This window comes from Vombatus ursinus, unplaced genomic scaffold (assembly GCF_900497805.2).
Source record: "Vombatus ursinus unplaced genomic scaffold, bare-nosed wombat genome assembly UNPS02014793.1, whole genome shotgun sequence".
NCBI lineage: Eukaryota > Metazoa > Chordata > Mammalia > Diprotodontia > Vombatidae > Vombatus > Vombatus ursinus.
In genome coordinates, this window is record NW_020954571.1 from 3,458,756 (window position 1) to 3,484,544 (window position 25,789).

Here is a 25,789-nt window from a genome sequence, read left to right on the forward strand (position 1 = left end):
TTTAATTGATATAAGTTCAGCTTTTCATCTCACCTTCCTTTCTGTAATTCAGGCACAGAGGCTTTGACAATGCATTAGGTTTACACTCACGAGAGCACTTTCAAAAATGGCACCAACAAGTTATCAAAGGCTCTACCTACTACTTTGAAGAAGGCCCCATCTTGGTCATATATGCATTCTGGGCTTTTATTGGGTGAAAGTCCAGGGACATAGATTACTAGCCAAATAAAATTTGATAGAAAATGCCTAGACCCTTTCCATGTTTATTATTGTCATCTCAATGCTTCCTTCATTATTGTAATACCTGGCCCTGTAAATGTTTTAGGAAGTTAATAACCCAGAAGTTATTGCTTAGACATGTGTTAAAGAGATAGCTATGTTGATGAATTCCTCATAGAAGTTAATAGGACATCTAGGGTATAATTTAGCCCCAAATGAATCTATAAACGTCAGACCCATGTTCTATAAAGTGTTTGCAACATTTCTCATCAATTAATGTCCCCATACACACACTGCCAAGCTGGCATTTACAACTAAAAAGGGACATTTTAAAAGCACCAGTATGTGAAGAATAATTAATGCCCTTTTCATTACCAAAGAAATCTGCTTTGGCCCAAATACAGCAGCCTAAGTGAAAAGATCATAAGATCATCTGGTTGCTCAGGTCACAGGCATGCTGCCAGGGAACTTTGCCTTTAGCAAAGGCTTATTATCAGAAAAAGTGACAAACTCAGCTTAGTAGGTGATCACTGCTACTATGAGCCCTGAGATGCAAAAGGGACATTGCAGAGGCCCTAATCTTGTTCCAAAAGGCCAAGGGCCTTCCAATTTATTCTTTTATAACCATGCTGTGGTGCATTAGAAATGTATCTTTTTTTCCCCCAGAAGTCCCTGCATTTGTATCTGTATCCTTGGGTAACTTAACAAAGTCTGCTGCATTCTTAGTTCCTAGATGGTAAATTCCTTGAGAGCTGTGGTTTTATCTTTGTATCCTCAATACCAAACACAGCACATTATGCACAGTTAAGACTTAATATTTGATAAATTGAAAAAAAATGATTCATGGTTATAATGAAACTAAACATAGTGGCACCTAAATATTGGACAATAGTCCAACTGATGAGTTACTGATTTCCTGCTGGGACTAATGGACTTACAGGCTCTCCTGGCAGACCTCTGGGTCCAACCTCTCCGTCATCACCCTAGAGAGAAAGAAAAACAAGCAGGTTTGAGAAACACCACCCAGTTTCCTTCTCACTAAATATTAATCACGCAGAAAATCGGTTTCCCTGGAGCAATCAGAGGGTGACCATGCATAAGGAAGATTTTTCTCAGCCTAGAGAAGTACACGACACATTTGCCAAATTTACTGGCCCTTAGAAATGCTCTAGCAACCCCCTACACGTCATTGTCTCTAGATAACAGGAGCTAGCTGGATGTACTGTGGGAGAAATGAGAGACATGTAGGGCTGAAGCAGCCACAGTAGCTCACAGGCCACAGGCTCCAGTGAAGAGGAAATCAGACAGAGAAGTCAACTGAGCCCAATAGATTGGGTTGCCTTCATGAATCTGATATTAGATGGAGAAAGGAACCATGAGATCATTCAGCTTAACCATAGGAAGCCACATGTCTTCCCACAGGGCTCGAGACAAGCCACTCCAAAACAAATCCAGATTGGGTTTTTCCATCCACATCATGTAGAAAATGACTTCACTGTTTCAGTGAACTCAAGAATTGCTTCTCAATATTCCTCTTCCCTTTGGTTAACTTTCTTTTAGGCTCACCTAGTTAGTCACTTCCCTCCTTCAGCATCTACTGAAGAAAGGAAGTCTGTGGAGAGAATATACATTGTTCATAAACTTACAACCACTAATTTGGTTCTCTCTTGCTTGACCAAAGAAAAGTTATTTATTTTATATCATCCTTTAACCCTTACTCCTTGGAAATCTTTCTGTTCCTCCACTCTGAATTCCCTCCAACACCTAATTCAGATGAGATCATTGCAGGCATGAAGCCCATAAATCTTTTAGTCCCAGCACAATCGGGGGCCCCTGTCTCAAAATCCGGCTGTACTGTTCCTTAGACTTGGGCCTCCGCCAATCTCAGACAGCCAGTAGGGAGAGTACCTTCTGGACACAATGCATTAGCTGAAATGATAAAGTGAGTGGTGCATGCTTGACATTCCCTCTCATTTGAAAGATCCCCTTTGCCTACCGCTCACCACCAGCTCCCTTGGCTCCCTCATTGTTCCCTTCTCTCTATTTCCAACCTGATCTGCCTTACACATTCTGCCTTAAGTAACACAGTCAATTGCATATCTATTTGGTATTTCATCTTCAATTTTCTTGCCCAGGCTCACTGGGGGTTGATGAGTTAGATGCAGTCAGGGATAAATTAGACAACTTACTCTTTCACCATCATCTCCTGGAGAACCTGGGGGGCCTGAAGGACCAGGATCACCCTGGAAAAGTAAGATCGGAGTCAGACAAGCCTTGTTGAGTTCTCCCAAGAAAATCAATACATTTTTTGTTCAGGTTCTCTTTGGTCTCATGTTTAGTTTCTCTCTGCTTCCTGCACTTCGAATTCAAAGCCCTCTGCAAACATTTTTACTGGTATGCACGATGCTTTCAGAGTTCAGTCACCCCAGATGACTGGGAGAATTACTAGATGGAAAGATTCACCGCCTGAGTGAACACATAAGTCCTGAAAGGAGAGAGTTTGCTAGATGGGCTGTACATTTAGGACATGCAACAGTTCACAATCTGCATGCATGAAATCTCATGGAAATTCAATCTAAGTCTGACAAAAAAATGTTACGTGAGTTCTTTTCACACAGAGAGTCAGAGAGATGTAAGTTGACACTCCTGTACTTAGCCAAATAGTACAGCCCATACCGAGAACAGCAATCCTCTGCACAGACCAGGAACGTGAAGTAATGAAACAAAATGTGAAAGGTTCTCTGGTCCAGACTTCCTGAATGATCAGGCTAAGAGTTTTAAAAAAAAGTAGGTAACTAAGAACCACAGTTATAAAAACAGCCCTCTACATTGACCATCTCTTTGATGACTACCAATAAATAAAACATATCAATAAATACCTATTTCTAAAAATAATAAATTGGGATTGTAGGATGTTAGACTTGGGAAAGATAATCTATTTAAAACCTGTAATTAAAGAAACTGAGACCCTGAGAAGGAAAGTGATTTGCCAAAGATCACACAGGTAATTAGTGATAAAGCTAGGATTAGAAACCAAGCCTTCTAAATCTAGTCTAATATGTATTCCTTTTTATAGGGGTTCATAGATTTAGAGTTGGGATGCAACTCATGGAGCTCACCCAGCCCCTTCATCTTACACATGAAGAAACTGAGGCCCGAAGTGTGACTTGCTCAAAGTTATACAATTATCAGGCTCTCTGCTGTTGTTATTGATGTTGTTTGTACTTTGTTCTTGAAGAGGACCACGACATCAGGAAGATGATGTCATGACTTACAAGTGAATTGGATTTAAGTGAGTGAGGGCTGTGCGAAGTTACCAGCCTCACTTTCTTCTCTGGAGTCATCTGGGTCCAGTGGCCAGATATTCATCAAGATGACTGGAGATGGCCTGCATCAGGTTCTCTAAACCCAAATTGGCCCCCCATTCCACTATACCACCTTACGTCTACAAATTCCAACCTCATGAGCCAGGGAGGGCTTGTGCCAGTGGTATCTCAGTTTTACAGACAAGGAAACCGAGGATCAGAGAGATTGAATAACTTGCCCAGTATTGCCCAGCTAGGATGTATCAGAGGAAAGATGTGAATATATTTGAACAGTATAGAGGTAGTCTAGCTCTCTTTCCAGCACATCAAACTGTGTCTGATTATCACAGTTTGTCTAACACATAAGACAAATACTAAAACTTAGACATCCAAATAAATACTGTCTTCCAAATTATAGTGGTTCCCTTCTCCTCAACAGCCTCTACTGAAGAATCGTCTTTAGAACCAGTTTATAGAGCATGTAAGTTACCAACCTCATCACACATGGTGACGCTTAGGCTGCAAAGTGGCATCTGCCCTCCTTGGGTACCAACTTGAGTCAGAAGACTCACCTCTAAATGACTTGGCTGTTTCCCAAAGTCAAACTCACCATCGAAGCATGCAGTTTTGTAACTATTGAAGACACTGAAAGAACATGCCACAGGGCTCCTTCAAGATGTCTTCCCATTCACAACACAAGTACTCAGTGGTATGAGAAGGGATGGCAAGAGAAGGTAAGAGAAAAAATTTCAGGATAATCTAAATGTTGAAAAATCTGGTTCCCAAAGCTACTCCCTGATCATCTTTTCCTTTAGGTAATTCAAACAACTGAGTAGTTAGTCTTTAGGCAGCTATAGAGTCCACAGGCTAAATACTGACCTTATGTGAGAATAGATTAGCTTGGAGAACAACTTCCCAGGTTCTCTTCTAATGTTTTGCTTTCTTTTCAAAAGCAATTACAGCACCCTCCAATGTGTACAGCCACTGAGGCTTCATCCTAAACTTGCCAAAATCACCTATTCTGTGGTGTGAAGTTTGGTTTGCTTTTTGTTTTATTCCTCTCCTTTCTGTGCTTAAACAGTAGCCTTTTGGTTTACTCAAGGTGACTGAGGATATCACTAAAACACTGCAGTAAATTTCTAAAATAAAAGCTTTTTTCTTTTAATTCAATTTTAAAATGATTTGGCTTGGCTTAATTATGAACTACAGATTTTTAAAATCTACTTATTATTAATAATAATAGCTGGCATTAATATAACTCTTTAAAGTTTGCAAAGTACTTTGCAATTTCATCTCATTTTATCCTTCCAATAACTCTATAAGGTAGGTGTCACTATTCTTCCCATTTATTTTGGGGGTGGTTGAAGAAGGAGTTGACTTTCCAACAACAAAGAAGTCGCTTAGGTATCTTTTCATTTCCTCTTCCTTCTGTCATTGCTAGTTTCTCTAAATTCTCCATCATTCTGGGAAGTTAGAAACATATATAAGGTTCAAAGAATATCTTCATTAATGTCATTCGGTTATCCCCTCAGAGGTCTGATCCATCATTCCTGCACATGAACAAAGCTTCCCACTTTTCGCTTGGGGACACTGAGACATTCATAGGAAACATCCATGGTTGTCAAGGCTTACTATGGGATTTCTCTGTTAACTATTTTAGGCACATGGTGATTGCATTTTCAATGCTTACCCTATGTCCCTTCTCTCCAGGCAAACCAGCCAATCCATCAAAACCACGGTCACCCTAAAAGGAAAAGAACAAAGAAAGTCAGTTCAGATTCTCTAGCACCTGAACTCCATCTCTCCTTCACTCTCCAGACATTATTGGGACAACAGGTTCAATTCTTCCCTTTATTTCAGACAGCATACAGAACTCTATACAATGCTTCAATGCAAGGATATGCATGCAACGTACAGCCTAATAAAGAATACACAGGGTCCAGTTTTCTTCCCCTACCCCATGGCCTACCTAGTTAGTCACTCTTCCCTACTTCCTTCACTAGGCTGTAATGCATCCCAAGCTGATGGGGGGGGGGAAACCTGGCACCTTTCAAGACTCAGGAGCATTCTAAATCTGGAGGAGTCTTGGTAGGTAATCTAATCTAGTGGTTTTCAAATTGCATACCCAGAGGTCCATAAGATCCTTTCAGAAGGTCTGCGAGGCCTAATCTATTTTTATAATAATACTAAGATGTTACCTGCTTATTAAAATATTCCTCCTTTTTCTAACTACATATCTGTTTGAGACTGAATTTTCTTTGTATAGTTCAATCAAAACAACATATCATAACAGACTGGATGCAGAAGCAGATATGAAAATCCAGCCATCATTTATTAAGCCAGATATTAAAGATTTACAAAATTTTCACTAATTTTTGTTTTGGTTTAGAAAATATATTCTTTGGGAAATATCATTTTAATAATATTTATGGTTTACCTAGCATACATGTTAACATGTTTATTGTATGTTATATATTCATGTATGTTACTATATTTATTCATTTATAATATATTTATTTCATTAAATATTTATTCTATATTAACATGTATATTATGATGGGTTTATTATTGTCATTTTAAATGAGTAAATATTTTTAAAGTTTATCAGTTTTAATTTTGACATATGGCAAATACTGATAAATATAACCCATATAAACAAAAACTCTTTAGGGTCCTCAATTTTTAAGAGTATAAAGGGATTCTGAGACCAAAAAGTTGGGGAAACCGCTGGTCTGGTTCATATGTTTCATTTTAAACATGGAAAAACTTGGGTCTTAGGTGACTTGCTCAAGTCACCCAGTGAGTGAGCAACAAATATGAGAATAAAATTCAGATTTCCTTCTGAATTCTCAATCCGCTGCCTTTCTCACTATACCACAACTGCATTTTGGAGTGCTGGGACAGGCCTGAACCTCAGTGTGTGCTCAATAACAACTGGGGTAGAAGTGAAATATGAAATATCGCGAGCCTCAAAACTTTAAATAGAAATGTTAGAAAAAACTGAAAAAAACATCTAGAGAGAAGAGAGTATCAAGAAGGGATTGGCAGGGTAGGAGGTTGCACAGAAGTCAAGAAAATACTTCTGAGAAAATGTCATTGGATTTGTCAATAAGAGATCACTGGTAGTTTTTGTAAAAGCAGTTGTCTTTAAATGATGAGGTTGAAAGCCAGATTGTAGAGACTTAAAAGAATGAGAAGGAAGGAAGTAAAAGCATTTCTCTCTGCCCTGAAGAGGTCACCAACCCACCCCACCCCTTACCTTTCTTTCCTCAGGGTGTCTAGTTCAACCTCTCTTAGCTGCTTGTAGGAGTCATTGTTTGTTACCAGAGCAGTCTCTTTGATAACATTATTATGGGAGGGGGAGCGAGAAGGAGTATGACACTCCTTGGCTCAAACCCTTCTCCCCCTTGCTGCCCCTCCAGTTACAGACCCAAGGGTCTAGCTGCTCAAACTAGATCTTCAAAATACATAAACCCAGAAGTGTGTCTAATTCTTTCAACCAATTCCAATACGTTGCTGCTTTTGCACATAGCTTACGTCTTTGATTGGTTAATTGAGTCAATAAAAAATGTATAGGAATTGTTTAAAAAAAATAAATATCATGAGCCCCCAGAGACAAGTTCATAGAGTCCATTTCAATATTCTGCATTATCATCTTACATTCCACCCCTAAAGCCCCTACCAGCTTAGGACCTCATAAGATTTTCTCTGCAGTTAATCCATTTAGGCTAGACTCTTTTCTTAAAAGCATGTCAAATACCGCTTCCTACATGAAACCTTTCTAGATCAATTCAGTTATCAGTACTCTCAACCCTGAAAGTATTTTGTATTATTCGGTACATATTTTTATATTTTGCATTTGTTTATTGGCACGTGTTGTAACTGCCCACAAACCTTAGCAGAATGTAAACTCCTTGAGAGCAGGGAATATATTTGGAGGAAGAGGGGTTTTTTGGACTCTCAGAGCCTAACAAAATACCTTGTACGTAGCAGTCATTCAATATATGTCTTTCGAATTGAATTATATTGAACTGAATGCAGCAACAACTTCCACACTACTGGTTTTAGGTAGCATTATAGAAAGTCTATTTAATGGCTCTCTTTGGGTACATCAACTTTCAACTAATTCCAAAGCTTCAAGCCATCAGAAATACATCTACCATATGCATACCCATAGATAATAAAGTTCTCAAATGCTTTTTATTATGAAAATGAAAATGATGATGGTGATGAGTCCCTAGCCATGATTTGAAAGCATTGATTAATTCTATCAAATGACAACTCTAAGACAGGAAACTTGACAGAAGCACAGCGATTTAGAAAGGACCCAAGGGATGATGTAGTTCAACTCCCTGCCCAATGCATGAAGCCCTTTCTATAATATCCTCCCCTAAAGTAGCATTTAGAATGCACTTTCAGAATGCACTTGTCATGTATTAGGGTATGTTATAGTCTTTTATATTTGTGTCTTGTTTCTTTAGTAGCTTGGGGGTCCTATGAGCTCATCTTATCCAAATTCTGTATCTCCTTCATGGACTAGCCAATGATATAGCAGATGCTTAAAATATAGCTAAGTCCCTATTAGTATGAACAATTAATTCCCCTGAAATAATCACATGTTTTTGAATTCACACTAAAATAAGTTATAATTAAATAAAATACAGTCATCAATTCTGCCCAACAGAAACATACAGTGAGAATTCAAATAATCAGACTACTTCAGAGGATATGTTCTTCGTACAAATCAGAACCTGTTAGCCAGCCTCTGTACGAACACCTCTAGATTAATTTTTTATAAGCTCAATAGCCTAGAGGTTGTTTCATACCAGATTAACTGGCTAGGGAAGGAACATCATGAGTAAGTTAAAGGGTTCTGCCTACCAGCTAACCCAAGAAAAACTGCTTCCCTACTTAGCAAAGAAGATACCCCTCACTGGTATTCAGCTGAGGTCTAAAAATTAATCCAGAATTCTTATGAAAAAACAAAGGTTCCCTCTGAATCAGACTGACTGGCAGATACACCATAAAGCCACCACCTACCAGCACCATCTTCTGCATTAGGGTAGGTGAAAACAAGGCTAACACCAAGATCATTTCAGAGGCATGGCAGAAAGAAGAAACAAAAGCCTTATTGCTGTTAACTGAAGGCATGAGAATGATGCTTTGTGTCTTCCCTAGAGGTCCTAGAATGCATTTAATTAATATCTAATACAGTTAGATCTCTCTCTCCCTCTCTCTCTCTCTCCTTAGTCTTTCTTGCTCTTTTTCTTCATCTCTCCCCATCCACACCTATTCCTCCTTTAAATATGATGGACACTCACTAAGGTTTAAGAGGTTCAAAGGATCAATAATATAGTCTAATTCTCTCATTTGACAGAAAAGAAGCTTGAGTTCTAAAGAAACTAAGTCAGTCATTGAACATTTATTAAGGGATTACTATATGTCAGACACAGTGCTAGTACAGGGGATATTTAGAAAGGCACAGACACTTCCTACCCTCAAGGAGCTCACATTTTAATGGAGGAGACAACATGCAAATAATTGGTTATATACAAGATATGTGTGTATGCATATACTTACATATGTACATATATGTATTGTGTACACACAAGTGTATAAAGATATATATATATAGATATTTATATATATAGGTATATACAGGCATATATACACAATACACTTACAGGTATATATAGGTATTTATATACATACTTACAGATATGTAATATGTCTATATGCACACATATGTATGTGTATGTACATGTAAATATTCTTCCTTTGCAACATACAAGAGATCATATGTTTCATGATCTGAAGAGAACATATTATGTTGCCCCTGGCACATTACATTACATCCTCTGGGGCAATATCCTGGGAATTTCCCAGTATCTTTAAGTAAAGCTGAGACAGTTTCTAGGCTGTAGTTTTTCTCATGGTTGTTTTGAAGAAATTTTGATCTGCACATTCATGTGCGTTTTTCTCAGTTGAGATTGCAACCTCCTCATGCTCAACACCCACATGGAGAGAAAGCAGACTTGTCCTTTTGAATAATAATGCCAACTGTTCCTTTTTGTAATGGAATACACCCAACAGATCATGCACCTTCTCTTTTACACCCATTGGAGTGATGTGGGCAGATAGAACTCTCTTCTCCTTCTGTGCCAAGGTACTATGTAAAATGCTCCTATGAGACCAAATACCAAGCAGAAATTATTAAGAAGAGATACCAACCTTGGGTCCAGTTTGTCCAGGCATTCCCCTAGCACCATCACTCCCAGCTCGTCCCTGGAATAGAAGAGGAGAAAAGTCAAACACAAAAGGGAGAAGAGCCCTCTAAGACATTTAATAGGCAATTTGTAATTAATTTCTGTAGAGGTAAAGACTTGTAGACTAATAGTGTGTCCCCATGGAGAGAGCATAGGGTTAAGAATTATGAGATAGAAGTTCTAACCTCTGCCATAAATGCACACTATGAATTTATATGATTCAGTTTTTCTGGGACTCAGTTTCCTCATGTGTTAAAGGGAGCTAACAACAAATGACTTAGTAGATACAAAAGCAATTTGAAAAAAAAAGTGCACTATATATGTGAGAGATCATTACTTTTCTTCGTGAAAAATCCTCATTAGCACTCTCTGCAATATTGTTTCTATGGCATGGGGGTTGAGGGAGTTTCAAATCACAGAACACAGAATTTTTCAGTTGAAAGGAACTTTAATTGAACTTTTATCTTGTAGATGGAGAATTTGAGGCCCCAAAAAGTGAAGTTATATATTCAAGATCACACAACTTGTTAGTGCTAGGGCCAGGATCAGAACTTACTTTTCCTGACTTTCAGCTCAGTATTCTTTTCACTTACCACCTTACCACTCTCAAATCAATTATTTCTCACTATCACCACTTTCAAGATCTAAAAGCATGGTTTGGGTTTACAATGAATCCCATTTGGCTAGTGAAAATAATTAATAATAATAATAATAATATAGCACACCAAGGCTTGCAGATATTCCATCTAATTTGATCATTGTATTTTATGACATGAATATGATAAAAATATAGAGAAATCACATGAGGTGTGTTACCTCACCAACTTCCTAAATGTATGTGTACATAGCCATCTTAATAGCCAAGGGGTGAACCAATCTATTGCTAGCTCAGCCATTGATTTAGAAATGCTGTCATTCTGGTTTTTCAACTTGGCCACTGATTAAACCATCCTGTATTAAATTTTGATTGTTCCAAGAAAAAGATCAGCCCAAATAATAGATGTGGTCAAAATGTGGGCTTATAGAGCATAGAAGTCTAATTTAATAGAGAAAATGGTAAGAGAATCATTTGTTGGCTTTCAAAGTATTCATTTTGCTAAATTCACCAAGGAAAAAGAGTTATGTTAACTTATGCATTTTTTTAATTAAGCAGAAATTGCAAAGACCTGAGATCTAGCCAGTGGAAGATTTGACTTCCTAATGCTCCTTTGGCACCCCAGACCCCCATCCCCCAGAAACAAGACAACAGGAGGGCAGCATAACCAAGAAAGGAAAGAGACAGGAGCTGGTTCTTTGTACTTGCCCCCATTCCGGGCTACTGAAAAAGTTATCGTTTTCAAAAGGTGACAGTGAGAATTGCTAAGTCCAGATTTGCTTCTTAGCAAATACAGAACTGAACCAGGTGAAACATTGGGTTCTCTACTTTCTAAGCACTTGGAGGAATCAAGGACAATTAGTCACAAATGCTCACTCAATTTCACAGCATGATGCTGCCTCTGAAAAATTTTCAGATGCCTTTCTACATTATAATGACATATCATTTTTTAGGTCTCATTGGCAGAGAGATCCTGTAAGCAGCCTTAAAGAACAGGCTACAAAATAGCCTTTCTTCCATGATGCTGAGAGAAAAAACATTCCCTAAGAATTCATGCATCATTGTCATTTCACTGACTTAAAAACAAATAAACAAACCAACAACAACAACAAAAAAAAAAAACCCAGCCAAAAACAAAACAAAACAAAGAAAAAACCCAACAACATCCTTAATCCTGTGGAAACCACCACAGGCCCTGATCACATCGCCCATATATTTTCCCTCCCTTTCTATCTGTGGACCCCCATAATGGGAAGACTGTCAGTTTACGTCCAGTAAATCTTCAGAGAAACATTTGCATACAGTAAAACATGAAGAAATCAGAATTTGTTTCTGCTCTTCACTTTTAGGAGAAACTGGCAAATGATCAGGAAAAGAAATCTACCCAATTTATTTAATTTATTAATTAATTTTATTTTAATTTAATTAATTAACTTATTTTAATTAATTCATTATTCATTTATTGTTTTATTATTTATTCATTTCATATTTGTTATTCATTATAAATAAATTTATTAAATTATTATTATTAATTTGTTTAATAATTAATTTAATTAATAGACAAAAGAAATTTCACAGGATGCCCTGTGTTATAAGATAATAGGTTGGTTAGACCCAACCTCCTGTATCTTTTATAGTTATTGTACCTTTATGTAAATTTACCCCAAGATCCTGTAAGATCTTCATTTATTAAAAGAAGATTGAGTCATATTTGGGATGTTCTACATGTTGTAAGAAATAAATGAATTATTGTACGTAAGATGTCTTGTAAAATCTTAAAGCACTACCTAAATGTCATTTGTTGTTATTATTATTATTATTATTATTATTTTCTTCCTTATTCAGGCATGAAACTATACCAATTCATTTAAGAGATTTTATAATGAGGTTTGAACTAAACAGATTTTCTGATTACTCTTCTGTTAATCAGAAATTCCATTTAATCAGAAGAGTATACCTTGAGTATTCTGGATAAATGAGGGCTTACTAATGTGGATGGACTTACTATTTTAGTTTGCATATGCATGGCCCGTTCAGCAGCCCTAATTTTGTGTCAAAAAGAAAATGAATCAGAGTAATCCTCTGCAATTGAATTTAAATCCCAAATTCTCAGCCTCAGTAAAAAAGAAGCCACCTAGGAGACTGAGACCCAGTACTCTACTGTTCTCCCAAACTGGAGCTAGGGCTGGAAACATAGGTTTGTCCTAAGAATACGGAGCTTTCTGGAGGCCTGGCTATTATAATACCAATGGCAGAGGTCCATGTGATAGAGATGGGTTGGACGTGCCACCTCCCTGGGAAACCTTCCAAAAAATAGTAGGAAAGGACATATGTACACATTAGTGGGAATTGCAAAGAAATACCCCATCTGGAATAAGACAAACAGGAAGAAGGACATGGTTTTCTGAGGTTCTTACATGGGTGGCCCTCACCATTTGTGACAGCATTGGCATTAATTCAAGTTAGGTTTGGTTTCCTAAGGAATAAGTGATTCTCCATTACAGTGAGTCATTGCTCTTATAATTTGTATCAGGTAGCTGGACCATGGTTTTGAGGAACCCAATTGACAATGAAAACACTCACCCTTCTCCCAGGCTTTCCTGCTGGTCCAGGCGGGCCTTGGACACCACGAGGACCCTATCACAAATAGAAGGGGAGAGAAAATAGAGAGTCAGTGAAATATACAATATCTTTTGGGATAAGAGAGGATTGCTCATGACCACAACCTATGACAAACACAGGGAGATGTTCTGCTATTTAATCTCCCAGCCTCTAAACAAATGGACAGGGCTGGGACCTGTAAAGGGAACTGCTCTATGGAGGGCTGGGGAACAGAAGGATGAGAAACAGAATGTATAAAACATGTAAACATGTTTAAAACTGCTTGTTCCATCTCCAGATGTCAAAGTTATTTTTGATAAACTTCCAGTTTTGCATAAGGCAGCCACAATGTTATCTAATTTCCCTAAAGAGAAGCAGCTAATGGGTCATGTCACCATATTAACAGTTGTAGTGTTCAGTATTTTAGAGGCAGCCCCTTGCAAAAAGGGATTATTTTCATACATACCTGAGGTCCCATATCTCCTGTCTCTCCCTTTAAACCACCGCTTCCAGGAGGACCCTAAGGAAACACATTGTAGTTATGCTCCAGTGGCAGAGGCAGGGAAACAGTATCAAGGAATGCTTTGAAAAGGGAAGGGGTGGTGGAAGGAACAGTGAAGATCTGCTACATAGGGGCTGGGTCCATTTTATTACATTTTATGCAGTGTGAATACTGGGTCATGAGAGTAGAGATATCCTTCTGGTTAATGTTCCAATAGAATTCAGGGGGACAGGATAGCAAGGTACAGAAAAATGCAGTTCTTTGTTCCGAATCGCAGAATCATGAAATAGCTTTCTATGCCTCTATCATCCCTACTTCTCTCTGAGGAAGGTTAGAGAGGGAGTTAATACTTCTAGTAGGGTTTAAACGAAGTGACCCCTGAGGTTCCTTCCAATAGTAAGATTCCATGATTCCAGTAGCTCACCCTCTACTACTCATCACTCTTGCCCTCACCAACTCCTATTAAGAAACTATTAATTAAAGAGTTAGGGTTAAGGTGTGAGCTCTCTAAAGGGCATTTGCCATTTTTAAAAAGGGAAAGGAAAGGGAACCTATCCCATCTTACCTCCCTATACTCTTCCCAACTTCCACCCAAATATTCCTACAACCAGAAGTTTAGGAAGGAATAGTCCTCCTTTCCAGCCCCCCTCTATGTCTCAAGGTGAGCCATTGCCACTATGATTTAGCTGGGATAGTGACTTTTCAGAAACATGGGACAATTTATGGTTAGCTACTACCCCTCACAACCTCCCCCCCACCAGTGGAGTAGTCAGCCCTTGATCGCACTCAGAAGACAGTTAATTGAGTGACTTAGCATGGTACCTCTGAAATGTTGCTAACCTCATACATAAAATATAGAATTAGATGTAATTCCTGGTTCATAGATGGCCCTACTATGTTACTGTTATTATAGTTAAGCTCAAAATTCCATGAAAGTGACCTATTCCATAAGCCAACTGCTGAATCCCAATGGTAATATCCCTATGTCAGCCTTCCTATCAACTTACCACAGGACCTGGTCTCCCGGTAAGACCCATTGGGCCTGCTGGACCCCTGAGTGCCAACTGCAAAAGAAAGAAGAAAAAGTCGTCAAATGCTCCTGGTGAGTACATTTAATTGGACATGGAAAAGTATCTGGTGGAGAAGAAGCTGAGGAGCCTAGCAGGTTCCTCCAAGCCCCTCCCAATGATCAGAGGAGCAGCCTCTAAAGAGAGGGCTTTTAAAGGGTGGGGCTGGAGGTACCCACAGAAAACTTTCAGATCTCCTGCTTACCTTGAGGCACTGGCAGAGCCAGCTCTAGGAAAGACAGGGCATAGAATCCACTTGAACTGTCTCCCCCACCTTAACACACCTTATTCTCTCCGGCTCTAGTTATTGCCTATGCCCGGAATGCTTTCCTTCCCCCTCTCTATTTGTTAAATCATACTTACTCTTCAAATCCCAAATCCAACATCAACTTCACAAAGCCTTCTCTGATTCCCCTAGTTACTAATGAAGAATCTTCACTCTGGACCTCATAGAGCCTTTTGGTTCTCAACACCCTAATGCACCTATCACCATACCTTGATGTATGTTACAGCTATCTGTGCTGGTGTGTCTTATTCCCCTACCGGATTGTCAGTTCCATGAAGGTAAGGGCCATGTCTTAGCTAAACTTTGGAGCTCCTTCCTTACTCTGCACACAGCAGACATTTTAGAAACATTTTTCATTGGTTTCAAAGCTCCCAGTCTCCTATTTTCTACACACATTCTATGACTCTTTTCTACTTCAAATAGTGCTTAGCATCCTCACATTCCTTTCCATAATTCCCTTGTCAAAAACCTGCTCTCCAAGAGGGCTCTGATCTCTGTCACTTACACCTGAATTAATTAACCTGAATGTCAGTTATAGTGTTCTCTCTCCCCAAGGGGATTTGCATTTGAAGTTCATTCTCTTTTGGGAGAATGCAAAGCTTTCTCCCTCAATGAAAGGGGTTCAAGGTCTTAGACAAAAGAAGAGTTGGGGGAGAGAGGGAGAGAGGGAGGGAGGGAGGGATGGAGGGAGGAAGGGGGGGAGAGAGAGAGAGAGAGAGAGAGAGAGAGAGAGAGAGAGAGAGAGAGAATGAGTTTGGGTCTTTCTGGCATTTCTAAAAGCACATTACATCTACTCACTACAATGTGGAAGAACAGCCTGGACTGTGTGATGTAGTGGAAAGAGCATTAGATTAAGAGTAAAAAAAATATGGTTTGAATTCCAGCTCTGCTACTTTCTTACCTATGTATGACCCTCAGTAAGTCACTTCTTCTCTCTAATCTTCATCTTTTTTATTCTACAATAAAGGGATTCTACAATAAAGAGATCCTACAATAAATATTCTACAATAAAGAGATTGGACTAGATCTCAATGGTTCTATGCAGCACTAGTTCTATGACCTTATGATTCTATCCCATTTGCAGAAAGGTTACCTTTATCACATATCCTAAAGTCTGACACCAATCACTCCCTCCATTTTCCCCCTCTTAGTCATTTTGAATTTGAGCTTCCTAACTAGGTCTAAGGAGCACTTCACAAACTACCTTCAGAAGATACACACAACCTGCCTCACCTGGGCACAGACCCATTATTTCTCGCCAGGATGCCATTTCCATTTAGGAAGGGTTTTGCTTTTTTTTTTTAAACCATCCCCATAAGCCCATCACTAATTCTGCTTAAACTTTAAAAAATACACAGATTAAAAATCAATATAGGCAGCACCAAGTCCATAAATCCCTTCCTAGGTAATGGAAGCTGCCACGCAGTATGTTACATCAGTTGGACAATTTGTTCCATAGCAACCACTTGATACTTAAAATGTCCTGTAATTATCCATGCACTCCAATAATTAACATCTACTCGGGGCTGCACTCAGAGCACCATAAATATTGCACAAACACTGGATTATTTAGAGCCTTCTTTATGACGTCCCATTAAGGGAGCCGCTCTGAAGGATCACCCACCCGGGCAGCATTTACTCTTATCACGAGCAATCAGCAATCTGGAGATACATCAATTAAAAATGCAATTAGCTAATTGAGTGAAGCAATGGAAAACAAGAGTAATAAGAGAAGAAAAATCTTCTTTCTGGACTCCACTTCTCCTCGTGAATTTAGTCTACCATGAGGATGGTAGTTTTTTTATGTTCCGGACATCTCTTTCCTTTGTCTTTCTCTCCTTCCTCTTTCCAGTGCTGATATGAAACAAAACTATGTAAACAGAATCATAGTCTCAATGCTATGCAAGTTGGCAGAATCAATCTTTAGCCCCACCTCCTCTCACTCATTCCTCTGTCTGCCTCCCACTTAGGAACTCTCAGGGAGCCTCTGCCCTGTCTCCTCAGACCACTGATGTCCTATTCAATCCCTTGAAAAGCCAGCTCTCAGGAATGGCTGTGATCCTCATTCACAATGAGATATACATGACTGATGACAATTCAGCAAGTTATCTCTCCCAGTGTATTGTTAATGTTCATCCTTCCTTCTGAAAGAGGACCAATGCATCTTTTTTTTTTTTTTGCTTTTTGGTGAGGCAATTGGGGTTAAGTGACTTGCCCAGGGTCACACAGCTAGTAAGTATCAAATGTTTAGTCTGAGAGCGGATTTGAACTCAGGTCCTCCCGAGTTCAGGGCCGGTACTCTATCCACTGCACCGCCTAGCTGCCCCCAGGACCAATGCATCTTCAGGGTGATGTCTTGACTCTTGAGTGAATTGGATTTAAGTAGGCAGAGCTGTGCAAAGTTGTCAGCTTCATTCTCTCTCTAGAGTCATCAGAGTTCAGGGGCAAGACAAAAGTCAAGACTGGTAGTGGTCTGGGGTGCAGTGTTTGACCTTGGCCTTTCAAAACTAAGGTCTTTCCCAGGTCTCAGTTTGTCTGAGGCAATGCCCGTTCAGTGACCAAAGGCTAGGTAAGAATGGGGACAAGTGACTAGTATTTTAATAGGCCTCAAAATTTTAAAGTTAAAAGAACTAGGATTGCTGTGATACAGTGGAAAAGAATATTTGATCTGGAGTCAGAGGAAGGGGAAGGGAAATAGAAGGGAAGAAGCAATTATTAACTGCCTACTCTATGCCAAATGCTGTGCTAAGTGCTTTACAAATATAATCTCATTTGATCCTCACAACAACCACTCTGGGAGGTAGGTTCTATTATTGTCCCCATTTTACAGTTGAGGAAACTGAGGCAGGCAGAGGTTGAGCGACTTGCCAAGAGTCACACAGCTAATAAGTATCTAAGGTTGGATTTGACTTAGGTCTTCCTGACTCCAAACCCAGTGCTCTATGTAATGTGTCCCCTAGGTGCTCAAAGGAGCTGGGTTCAAATTCTGACTCTTCTATTTACTACCTATTGACCCTGACTAAGTCACTTTACCTCTGGGCCTCAGTTTCCTCATCTATAAAATGAGAAGATTAGACTAGATGGACACTGTGGTCCCTTCCAGGTCTAAATCTATGATCCTAAGGTGGATCTGAGATATCAGCAATAAACAGGAGGCTTTCTCAATCACATACTAAAGTGCTTAAACTGCTCCTGACTTTTAAGTGAGGGTGACAAATGTCTAGAATGGAGATGTGAGTCAAGTTAAAGAAACACAAGCAGATCTTACTCCTATCCTTAGATATAACTTTTTTGGTTGTTGTTTTTAAGGCTTGACATGTCCCTTTTGGGTTCTATTCCTGAATCTCTGTGAAGGTTGACCTGTCATCCATCTCTGGGTGTGTTAACATTCCTTTCTTACCATGGGAACTCCATGAGTTCTGTGACTGTGTCTATACATTGGCTTATTCCCTGTATTCAGTAAAGTGCCCTTATACACAGAGATAATGTGTGATAATGAAACCAGGAAGCCCCACCTCTCCTCTCACTGGTTACTCCTGGTGTCCCACTCATCTAACTTACTGTCTGACAGTTCATTTAGCTCTCCCAACCAGACACAAATGACTTTAAAATTCTCCTATGGCCATTTCCTTAACCTTCATGATATGAATCAGAAATCATTCAAAGTCACTTTTGTTCAATACTGTCAGATCAACAGAACCTGGGCAGGTCCTTAATTCTCACCACCACCACTACCACCACCCCTTCTCCAGCTCTCCCTCCATACGCCTACCTTAGTAAGGATTCAGAACCATCTTCAGAGTTCAGTCATGACAAAAATTATTTCTTGTTCCTATGCAATCCCAATTCAACTGGAACTCCTATTCCCTAATATCAACGTGTTCCAAAATCATACATACCCTGGCTTGTTGTAGAATGGCTTGGGCTTGTGACTCCTGGGCTGAGACCAATGGTCCTTTTGACCCTGCATCACCGCCCCCTCCAAATCGGAACTGTGGAGCAAAAAACAGAGAGATGACTGGGGTGGGAGAGGATCTCAGAAGCAGGAAGTGCCTCAGTGCACTTTAACCCAAGGTGTGGGAAGTACATCTTATTCCATCTTGACATTTACAAGCTTCAAGGCCTATATGAAATGATCAAGTTGTTCAAAAGGAGCCACAGTTCATTCAAATTGGTGGTGAGAATCACAGTGTATCTTGGTCCAGATTTCTACGCCAGGGTCCTTGTACCCAGATATGTGTTTACTCCCAGGATCCATTTGTACAAACTCTGCCAGGAACCCAAAGTCTTACTCTGCTTTTACCCTCCATCATTCTGATGTTTCACGGAGGATGTTCTGCTTGTTATCTTGAATTTTTTTTTCAAGGAGAATCAAAACCCCTTCTGTCAGTTTTTTCAATATCTCACTCTTAAGACCATTATCCCATTCATGCTGAAAGACAAATTCAGAAGCCAAGAGGGGTGCACCCAGGTCCTCAATGGAGAGGAGAAAGTAGCTCTCAGTTCTTCTCTCCCCACCCTACTCCCAGCCCCCATGCACTACAAGCAGTCACTTTTATTAACAAAGTTTGTCCCCAGCTCTGCTTCTGTTCGCTATCATACATAATGAGTTAAGCTTATTTTTGGTTTTGTTTAAAGATGAGTATTAAAAACATTCTCAGAAAAGGAGCAGACCATTAAAGCATAGAGGACACTCAGGCTTTCCTCTCTCCCTCCTAATCCCTTGGCTGGCCTTGTAATACTTTTTTTAAAAAAATACATTTTGGAATATCTTTTGTTTTGTTTTGTTTTCACAATTCTGGAATTTCTTCCTATATCCCTCTGTTACTCCCTCCCAGAGAGCCATTCCATGTAACAAAGAATTTTTTAAGAAAAAAAAAAAGCAAAACTAATCAATAAATCAAATAAAGTCTGAAAACACATGCAGTGTGTAACACCTGAGGACCACCCTCCTAGGAAAAGAAATGGGGTGAGGGATATCTTTTCTTATTTCTTCATTGGGGCCACGCTTTTTCTTTGGAATTTTACAACATTTCACTTCTGATTTTTTGGGGGCTGTTGTTTCTATTTACATTGTTGTAGTCATTGTGTACATTGCTTTAATTATCCCTGATTACTTTACTCTGCATCAAATCATATAAATCTTTTCATTTTTCTCTGTGTTCATCATATTTGTCACTGCTTCTATCACAGTAAAATTTTATTGCATTCATGTACCACAAGTTGTTTAGCTATTCCCCAATCAATAAGTGTCTAGTTTTTACTTCTAATTCTTTGCTACCATAAAAAGTGCTATTAATTTTTTGGGGGAACTGTATATACGGACTTTCTTTTCAGTAATGACCTCTGTAAGGTATAAGCCTGGTAGTGGTATCTCTGGCTCAAGAAGTATGGACATTTTAGTCAAGAATTATTTACATAATTCTAAACTGATTTTCAAAATGGTTGTATTGATTCCCAGCTCTGCCAAAAATATATTAGTGTGCCTACCTTCCCATAACCCCTCCAACATTGACTATTCCCACCTTTCATCTTTTCCCCAATATGTTGTGCGTGTGTGTCATCTCAAGTAAGAATTTAAACACTGTCTCTATATTAAAGTGGAGACAATATTATTAACATTGCAAATGCTGAGTGCCAGATGCTATTTTTTCTCAGACTACCAAATGCTTTATTTTCCCAGGTCAATACTGACTTCTATCCTGTTCTTCCTTCCCCCTTACCTTCCCCCACCTTCTTCTTTTTTCAAGCTCTTAAATATGCACCTAAATTAAGTAAATTATAGATAGAGTATGAGGCTTTCACTTCACATTGAGGAAATAATCACACCTGTGGCAGCCAAACAGGTAGCATAGATGAAGAGAAGGAATTTAGTGGAGAGCACCAGAACACCTGAGTTCTAGCCCTTGCTTTCTCGTGGACGTGTGCGCCCTTTGACAAGTCTCTAGTCCTTGTTTCCCCATCCGTAAAATGAAGCTAACATCCCTTCCATCCTTGACTCATAACTAAGGATAAAAGTAGAAAGTAGCAAAGTCCTTTGGAAGCAAAAGTGGTAGCTGGACATGGTGATGCATGCCTGCAGTCCCTGCTGCTGGGGATGCATGAGGCTGGTGGCTCCCTTCAATTCTGGAGTTACAGGAAGGCAAAAGCCTATTGGGTGTCTGCACTAAGTCTGGCACTAATATGGTGAGCCCTTGGGAGTAGAGAGTCACCAGGATACCTAAAGAGGAGCAAAGCAGCCAGAGTTCAGTGAGGGGAGAAGTAGAGTAAGCTTCTGTACCAACATTGGGATCTGGCCCATGAGAGGCCACTGCATTTCCAGACTGGGGAAGATAAAAACAAAAAAAACAAAACAAAACCAAAAAATTGTAGAAGTTGTCCATAAAGAACAGATATTGTTAAATTGATTATTGTGGTATAAATATTAACACTCCAAGTGCAAGAAGATAGAAGGGTTCTGGAACTAGGACCAATAATGACCAGATGGACATTTCTTCTCTCACTCCATCAGAGACCTGGTATACATCCTTTCTGAGTGCCTTAATTTACCTTTCTGTATAAAGAGGATAATGTTCCAGAGAGTGAGATATTACAAATGCTGACATAGAGTCATGAATCTCCTGTGAAAAAACCAGGGAAACAAACAATGTGTCCTGCTTGGCAAAGAACCAGAAAAATAATGGATGGGGAAAGTAGAGCATGTTTTTATACCTTAGCAGAGTAAATACAGCTGAATGGACTCAGGAGGTTCGGATACTTTGTCTAAACCTAAAGTAACTTGGCCACTTTGTTTCTCAGCTACCAACTCTGTCCCTTGAGGATTGAGATTTCTCTGTTCATGTCACATGAACTTCTCTACTCCCTGTAAAAGCAGTCTACAGAAAATGTGGTAGAAATTCCTTCCTTCCCTCTTTCTCCTCCCCATGATAAAGTACAAGAGTTTGAAGAAGTATAACATCTACATATTCATGCACTTTTAAAATGTAGCCTTAGGTGATGCTTAACTTATTTTAACCACCTCACCAGTGAGTTTTTCTCCAGTAGTGAGGACATGTTGCATTAAACCATCCATGTGGTCTTACCTGACCTCTTTCATAAAAGACAGAAGGTATTTGTGGTAAAGATAGACAGGGTTAGGACCATCGTGTGTGACTAGGGAGTAGCATAAAGCTCATTGAAGGGATAGACTCAGTGGCTTGATTTCATAAGTAATGTGTTCTAGTCACTGAGCTAATCAGCCTTAGATGTTTCCTAAATATACCCAATGGAAGAAGAATACTCACAGGCAACATAAGCATGGTCCCTGGAGGTCCTGGCAAACCATCAGCTCCAGGAAGGCCTGGGCGGCCAGGAGGACCCTATTGTGATAGGATGAAAACAGAATTAATCAGGGTATGGTTCCATACAACACCTCCTACATTTCCAGTCCTGCATTTCATGCTATAAGGAATAAAAAAGGAATTAGAAGGAATGATCTCTTCACTCAAGCAGTTTGAAATCTGATTAGGGAGATACACAAACACATGAGTGCACGCACACACACATGTACATCAGAGAACAATTAAAGATGGTATAGTCAAGTGCATAAGCATTTATTAAGCACCTAATATGTGTCAGACACTATCCCAAGTACCAGAGTTACAAAGAAAGGCAAATTTGGTCCCTGCTCTCAAAGAGTTCATGGCCTAAAGGGGAACATAATATGCAAACAATTATATACAAGCAAGATACATACAGGATTAACTGGAGATAAACAATAGAGGAAACTAGCCTTAAAGAGGATTGTGAAAGGCTTCTCTCAAAAGTAAGACTTCCCTGAGACTTGAGGGAAGCCAAGAGATGGTGTTAAGAAGGGAGAGAGTTGAGAGCTGATAGGACAGCTAGCAAAAATTTCTGGGGTTGGGAGACAGAGTATCTTGTGTGAGAAAAAGCAAGGAGGCCAGTGCCATTGGCTTATAGATTATGTGGAGGGGAGTAAGGTAGAGCAAGGCTAGAAAGGTAGGACAAGACCAGGTTAAGAAAGGCTTTAAAAGTCAAACAGAGGATTTTATATTTGATCCTGAAGGTCACAGGGAGCCACAGCAAAGCATTTCACTATGTAGTACAAGCTATAAATAAATACAATAGACATTCAGAGAAGAGAAAAATTATGGTGGGCTTGAGTCAATGGGGAAGGTTTCATGGAGTAGAGGAAATAAAAATAGGGCCTGGAGAGATTTGGAGGTAGAAGAAGGTGGCATTCTGGGAAGAATGAACAGCTTGAGCAAAGGTGGGGACATGCAATTTTAGGTAGGAAGGAGGCAGTGATAGGCATTTTTGTCAATCCACAAATTCTACTAATTTATCATACTTCAATTGGCAGACTACATAAACATTGAGTCAAGAACTCATTGATAAACCCAAATTACCCAACACTGTTAATAGGTGGTTTTTTTTCATTTCTTTTTCAACGGATCCATGATCTCCTCCATGTAGGTAATCCCTCCATCAGTCTGCACTGCAACCTATCTGGGTCTAAATAATTTATATAGTCATAGATCATTAGTTGAGAACTAATTATTTAGAATGTGTGGTCATGCAGATGAGGACCAGACTGACGTTCACCATCACTCAGCAAATGTACAAATAAACATTCTTTTCAAGCCCCCTAAAACACTTTGAAGGCACTAGTTTATGTCAAGACAACCAAAAGGATGATAAGAAAACGTGTTTATCTATATATCAAAGCAGGCTCCCAAAGGACTTCTGGTAGACAGCACTTTAATGAATTTTGTTAGCAAATTCTTCTGTTGTACATCCTTCAAAATATTGTTTTTAAAATATACTATTATATCCTTTCAACTTGCTGAAATTAGTGAAGTTTTAACTATACACACCAGACCATACATGACTGTATATAGAAAAGGCAGCTGAATTCTTCTCTCCCCTCCACCCCCATGAACATTTTAGAAGTGTTCTCTGAAGTCTTTTACTCCAGAGGGCAATCTTCCAATAACTGATATGAGCAAGTTCTACTATTCCATATTGGAACCTACTCAGTTGAGTTTGTTCAATTTCAGAAAATACTTGACTCCTAAAGAAGAAATATCAGATTTTTTTTCCCAATCCATAGCCAAGAAGATGAAAATTCAAGATAGTTCTCAAGGGATTTGTAATACAGATAGATGTAGCTGCATCCTTGGAGCTTGAGTAATGCCTTGACTGGGATTTTGGACAGTTTTGAGTGAATAGGAAGAAAGAAAGGAGAAAGGGAGGAAGGAGGAAGGAAAAAGGGAGAGAAGAAGTAGGAAGGGAAAAAAGGGAGAGAGGGAAGAAAAAATCGCTACCAACTGTGAATCTGTCTAAGAATCTGTCTTCAAAATAGTAGACTTTGCGGTTTCAGCAAGGAGAGATAAGTGTGTGTGTGTATGTGTGTGTGTGTGTGTGTCTGTGCCTGTGCCTTTGTCTCTGTGTGTGTGAACACAGGTGAGCAGATGCAAGTTCATACACATAAATGTATTCTCTCAAAGTTTTTGTACATGTTATTAGAACCTTGAGAAGTGTGCCATAGTAAGAGGCAGAACTGCAACTCCCCAATGCTTTCCTCACTCTACTGTTTTTAAAGAAAATAAAGGTAGTATAAATCCAACTATAAGAGCTCTCTAAAGTGATTCGTGGGGAAGAGTAATCATTCTGGATTTGGAATGATTCCTCTGGGATGTTAATTTTGAAAACTTTTACAAATGAGAAGATTAATCTAGCAGGAAAAAAAATAATAGCTCAGTCCTGATACAAACTAGTTTAATTGGTCTCCTTGTATCCAGTTTCTCCTTTCTTCAACCTATTCCCCACCAAACCCATAAAATAATCTTCCTAGAGCACAAACCTAATCATACTATTCCCCCGCTTAAGAATTTTCAGTAGTTCCTAATTGTCTTTAGGATAAAATGTAAATTCTTTAGCTTAGCAATGAAAACCCTTCACAATGTGGTGCTCATTTTTGGTTCCAGACTTTTTGAATATTCTTCTTCTTCTTCTTGTACTCTGATTTCCAGCCAAACTGACCCACTTGCTGTTCAAATCCAGTCACAGACACTTACTAGCTATGTGACCCTAGGCAAGTCACTTAATTTCTGTATCCTCAACTGCAAAATGGGGGTATGATAGCCCCTACCTTCAAGGTGAGGATCAAATGAGATAATATCTGTAAAGTGCTTAGCACAGTGCTTGGCACCTAGTAGGTGCTTAATAAAGGCTTCCTGCCTTCCCCTGAAATTAGGATTCCATCCCCTGACACTGCCTTTCCTTATGCAGGCTGCCTGTTCCCTATGCCTGGAAGTCACTTCCTCTTCATCTCTGCCTCTTAGAATCCTAAGCATCCTTGAAGGCACAGTTCAGGAGCTACCTTCTCTGGAAAGACTTTCTGGCTCTCCTCCCTCATTAGTGCACACTCCCTCCTCAAATGTAATCATCTAAAGAATGGAAGCTTCTTAAGAGCATGGGATGTTGTTCATTTTGTCTTTTTATTCCCAGCATTCAGCACAGTTCCTGACACATTTTGGGGGCATATTTATAATTTCTTCATTGTAGGCTTTAATAAATGCTTGTTGAATTGAATTGAATTGACCTGAAATAGTAACCTAGCTTGAGAAAAACGAACCACAGACGTTAGAAGAGCCCAATGATTTATCTGCATAAAGTACAGTCCCCTGAGCTGTAAGACAGAGGCTGCATTTCAAACCAGCCCATCCATTTTTCAAGACTACTGTGAAAATGGGCCCACGATATGGCTCTCACACTGTTTACTTAGCTCAACTCAGACATATGGGACTTTCCAATTTAGCTGATGAGGAGGTGATAGGTGTGTAAGTCAATTCCAGCTGCTGGATTAAAAGCACAATAAATAATTTGAGCTGGCCTTTTCTCTCTCTCTCTCTCTCTCTCTCTCTCTCTCTCTCTCTCTCTCTCT

The 25,789-nt window shown here is 39.3% G+C and overlaps 1 protein-coding gene across 2 annotated transcripts in view; it reads right to left on the minus strand.

The window, feature by feature from the left end:
- The window catches only part of COL5A1 (collagen type V alpha 1 chain), a 303,659-nt gene that overhangs the window by 103,787 nt on the left and 174,083 nt on the right, over window positions 1–25,789 (minus strand). For both annotated transcript variants that reach the window (XM_027869258.1, XM_027869257.1), the window contains exons 12-20: window positions 22,125–22,199; window positions 18,741–18,833; window positions 14,496–14,552; window positions 13,453–13,506; window positions 12,969–13,022; window positions 9,756–9,809; window positions 5,215–5,268; window positions 2,409–2,462; window positions 1,158–1,202 (exon numbers count right to left, since the gene is read on the minus strand). In XM_027869258.1, the coding sequence (XP_027725059.1) occupies window positions 1,158–1,202; window positions 2,409–2,462; window positions 5,215–5,268; window positions 9,756–9,809; window positions 12,969–13,022; window positions 13,453–13,506; window positions 14,496–14,552; window positions 18,741–18,833; window positions 22,125–22,199 (540 nt within the window). The remainder of the gene's footprint in view (window positions 1–1,157; window positions 1,203–2,408; window positions 2,463–5,214; window positions 5,269–9,755; window positions 9,810–12,968; window positions 13,023–13,452; window positions 13,507–14,495; window positions 14,553–18,740; window positions 18,834–22,124; window positions 22,200–25,789) is intronic.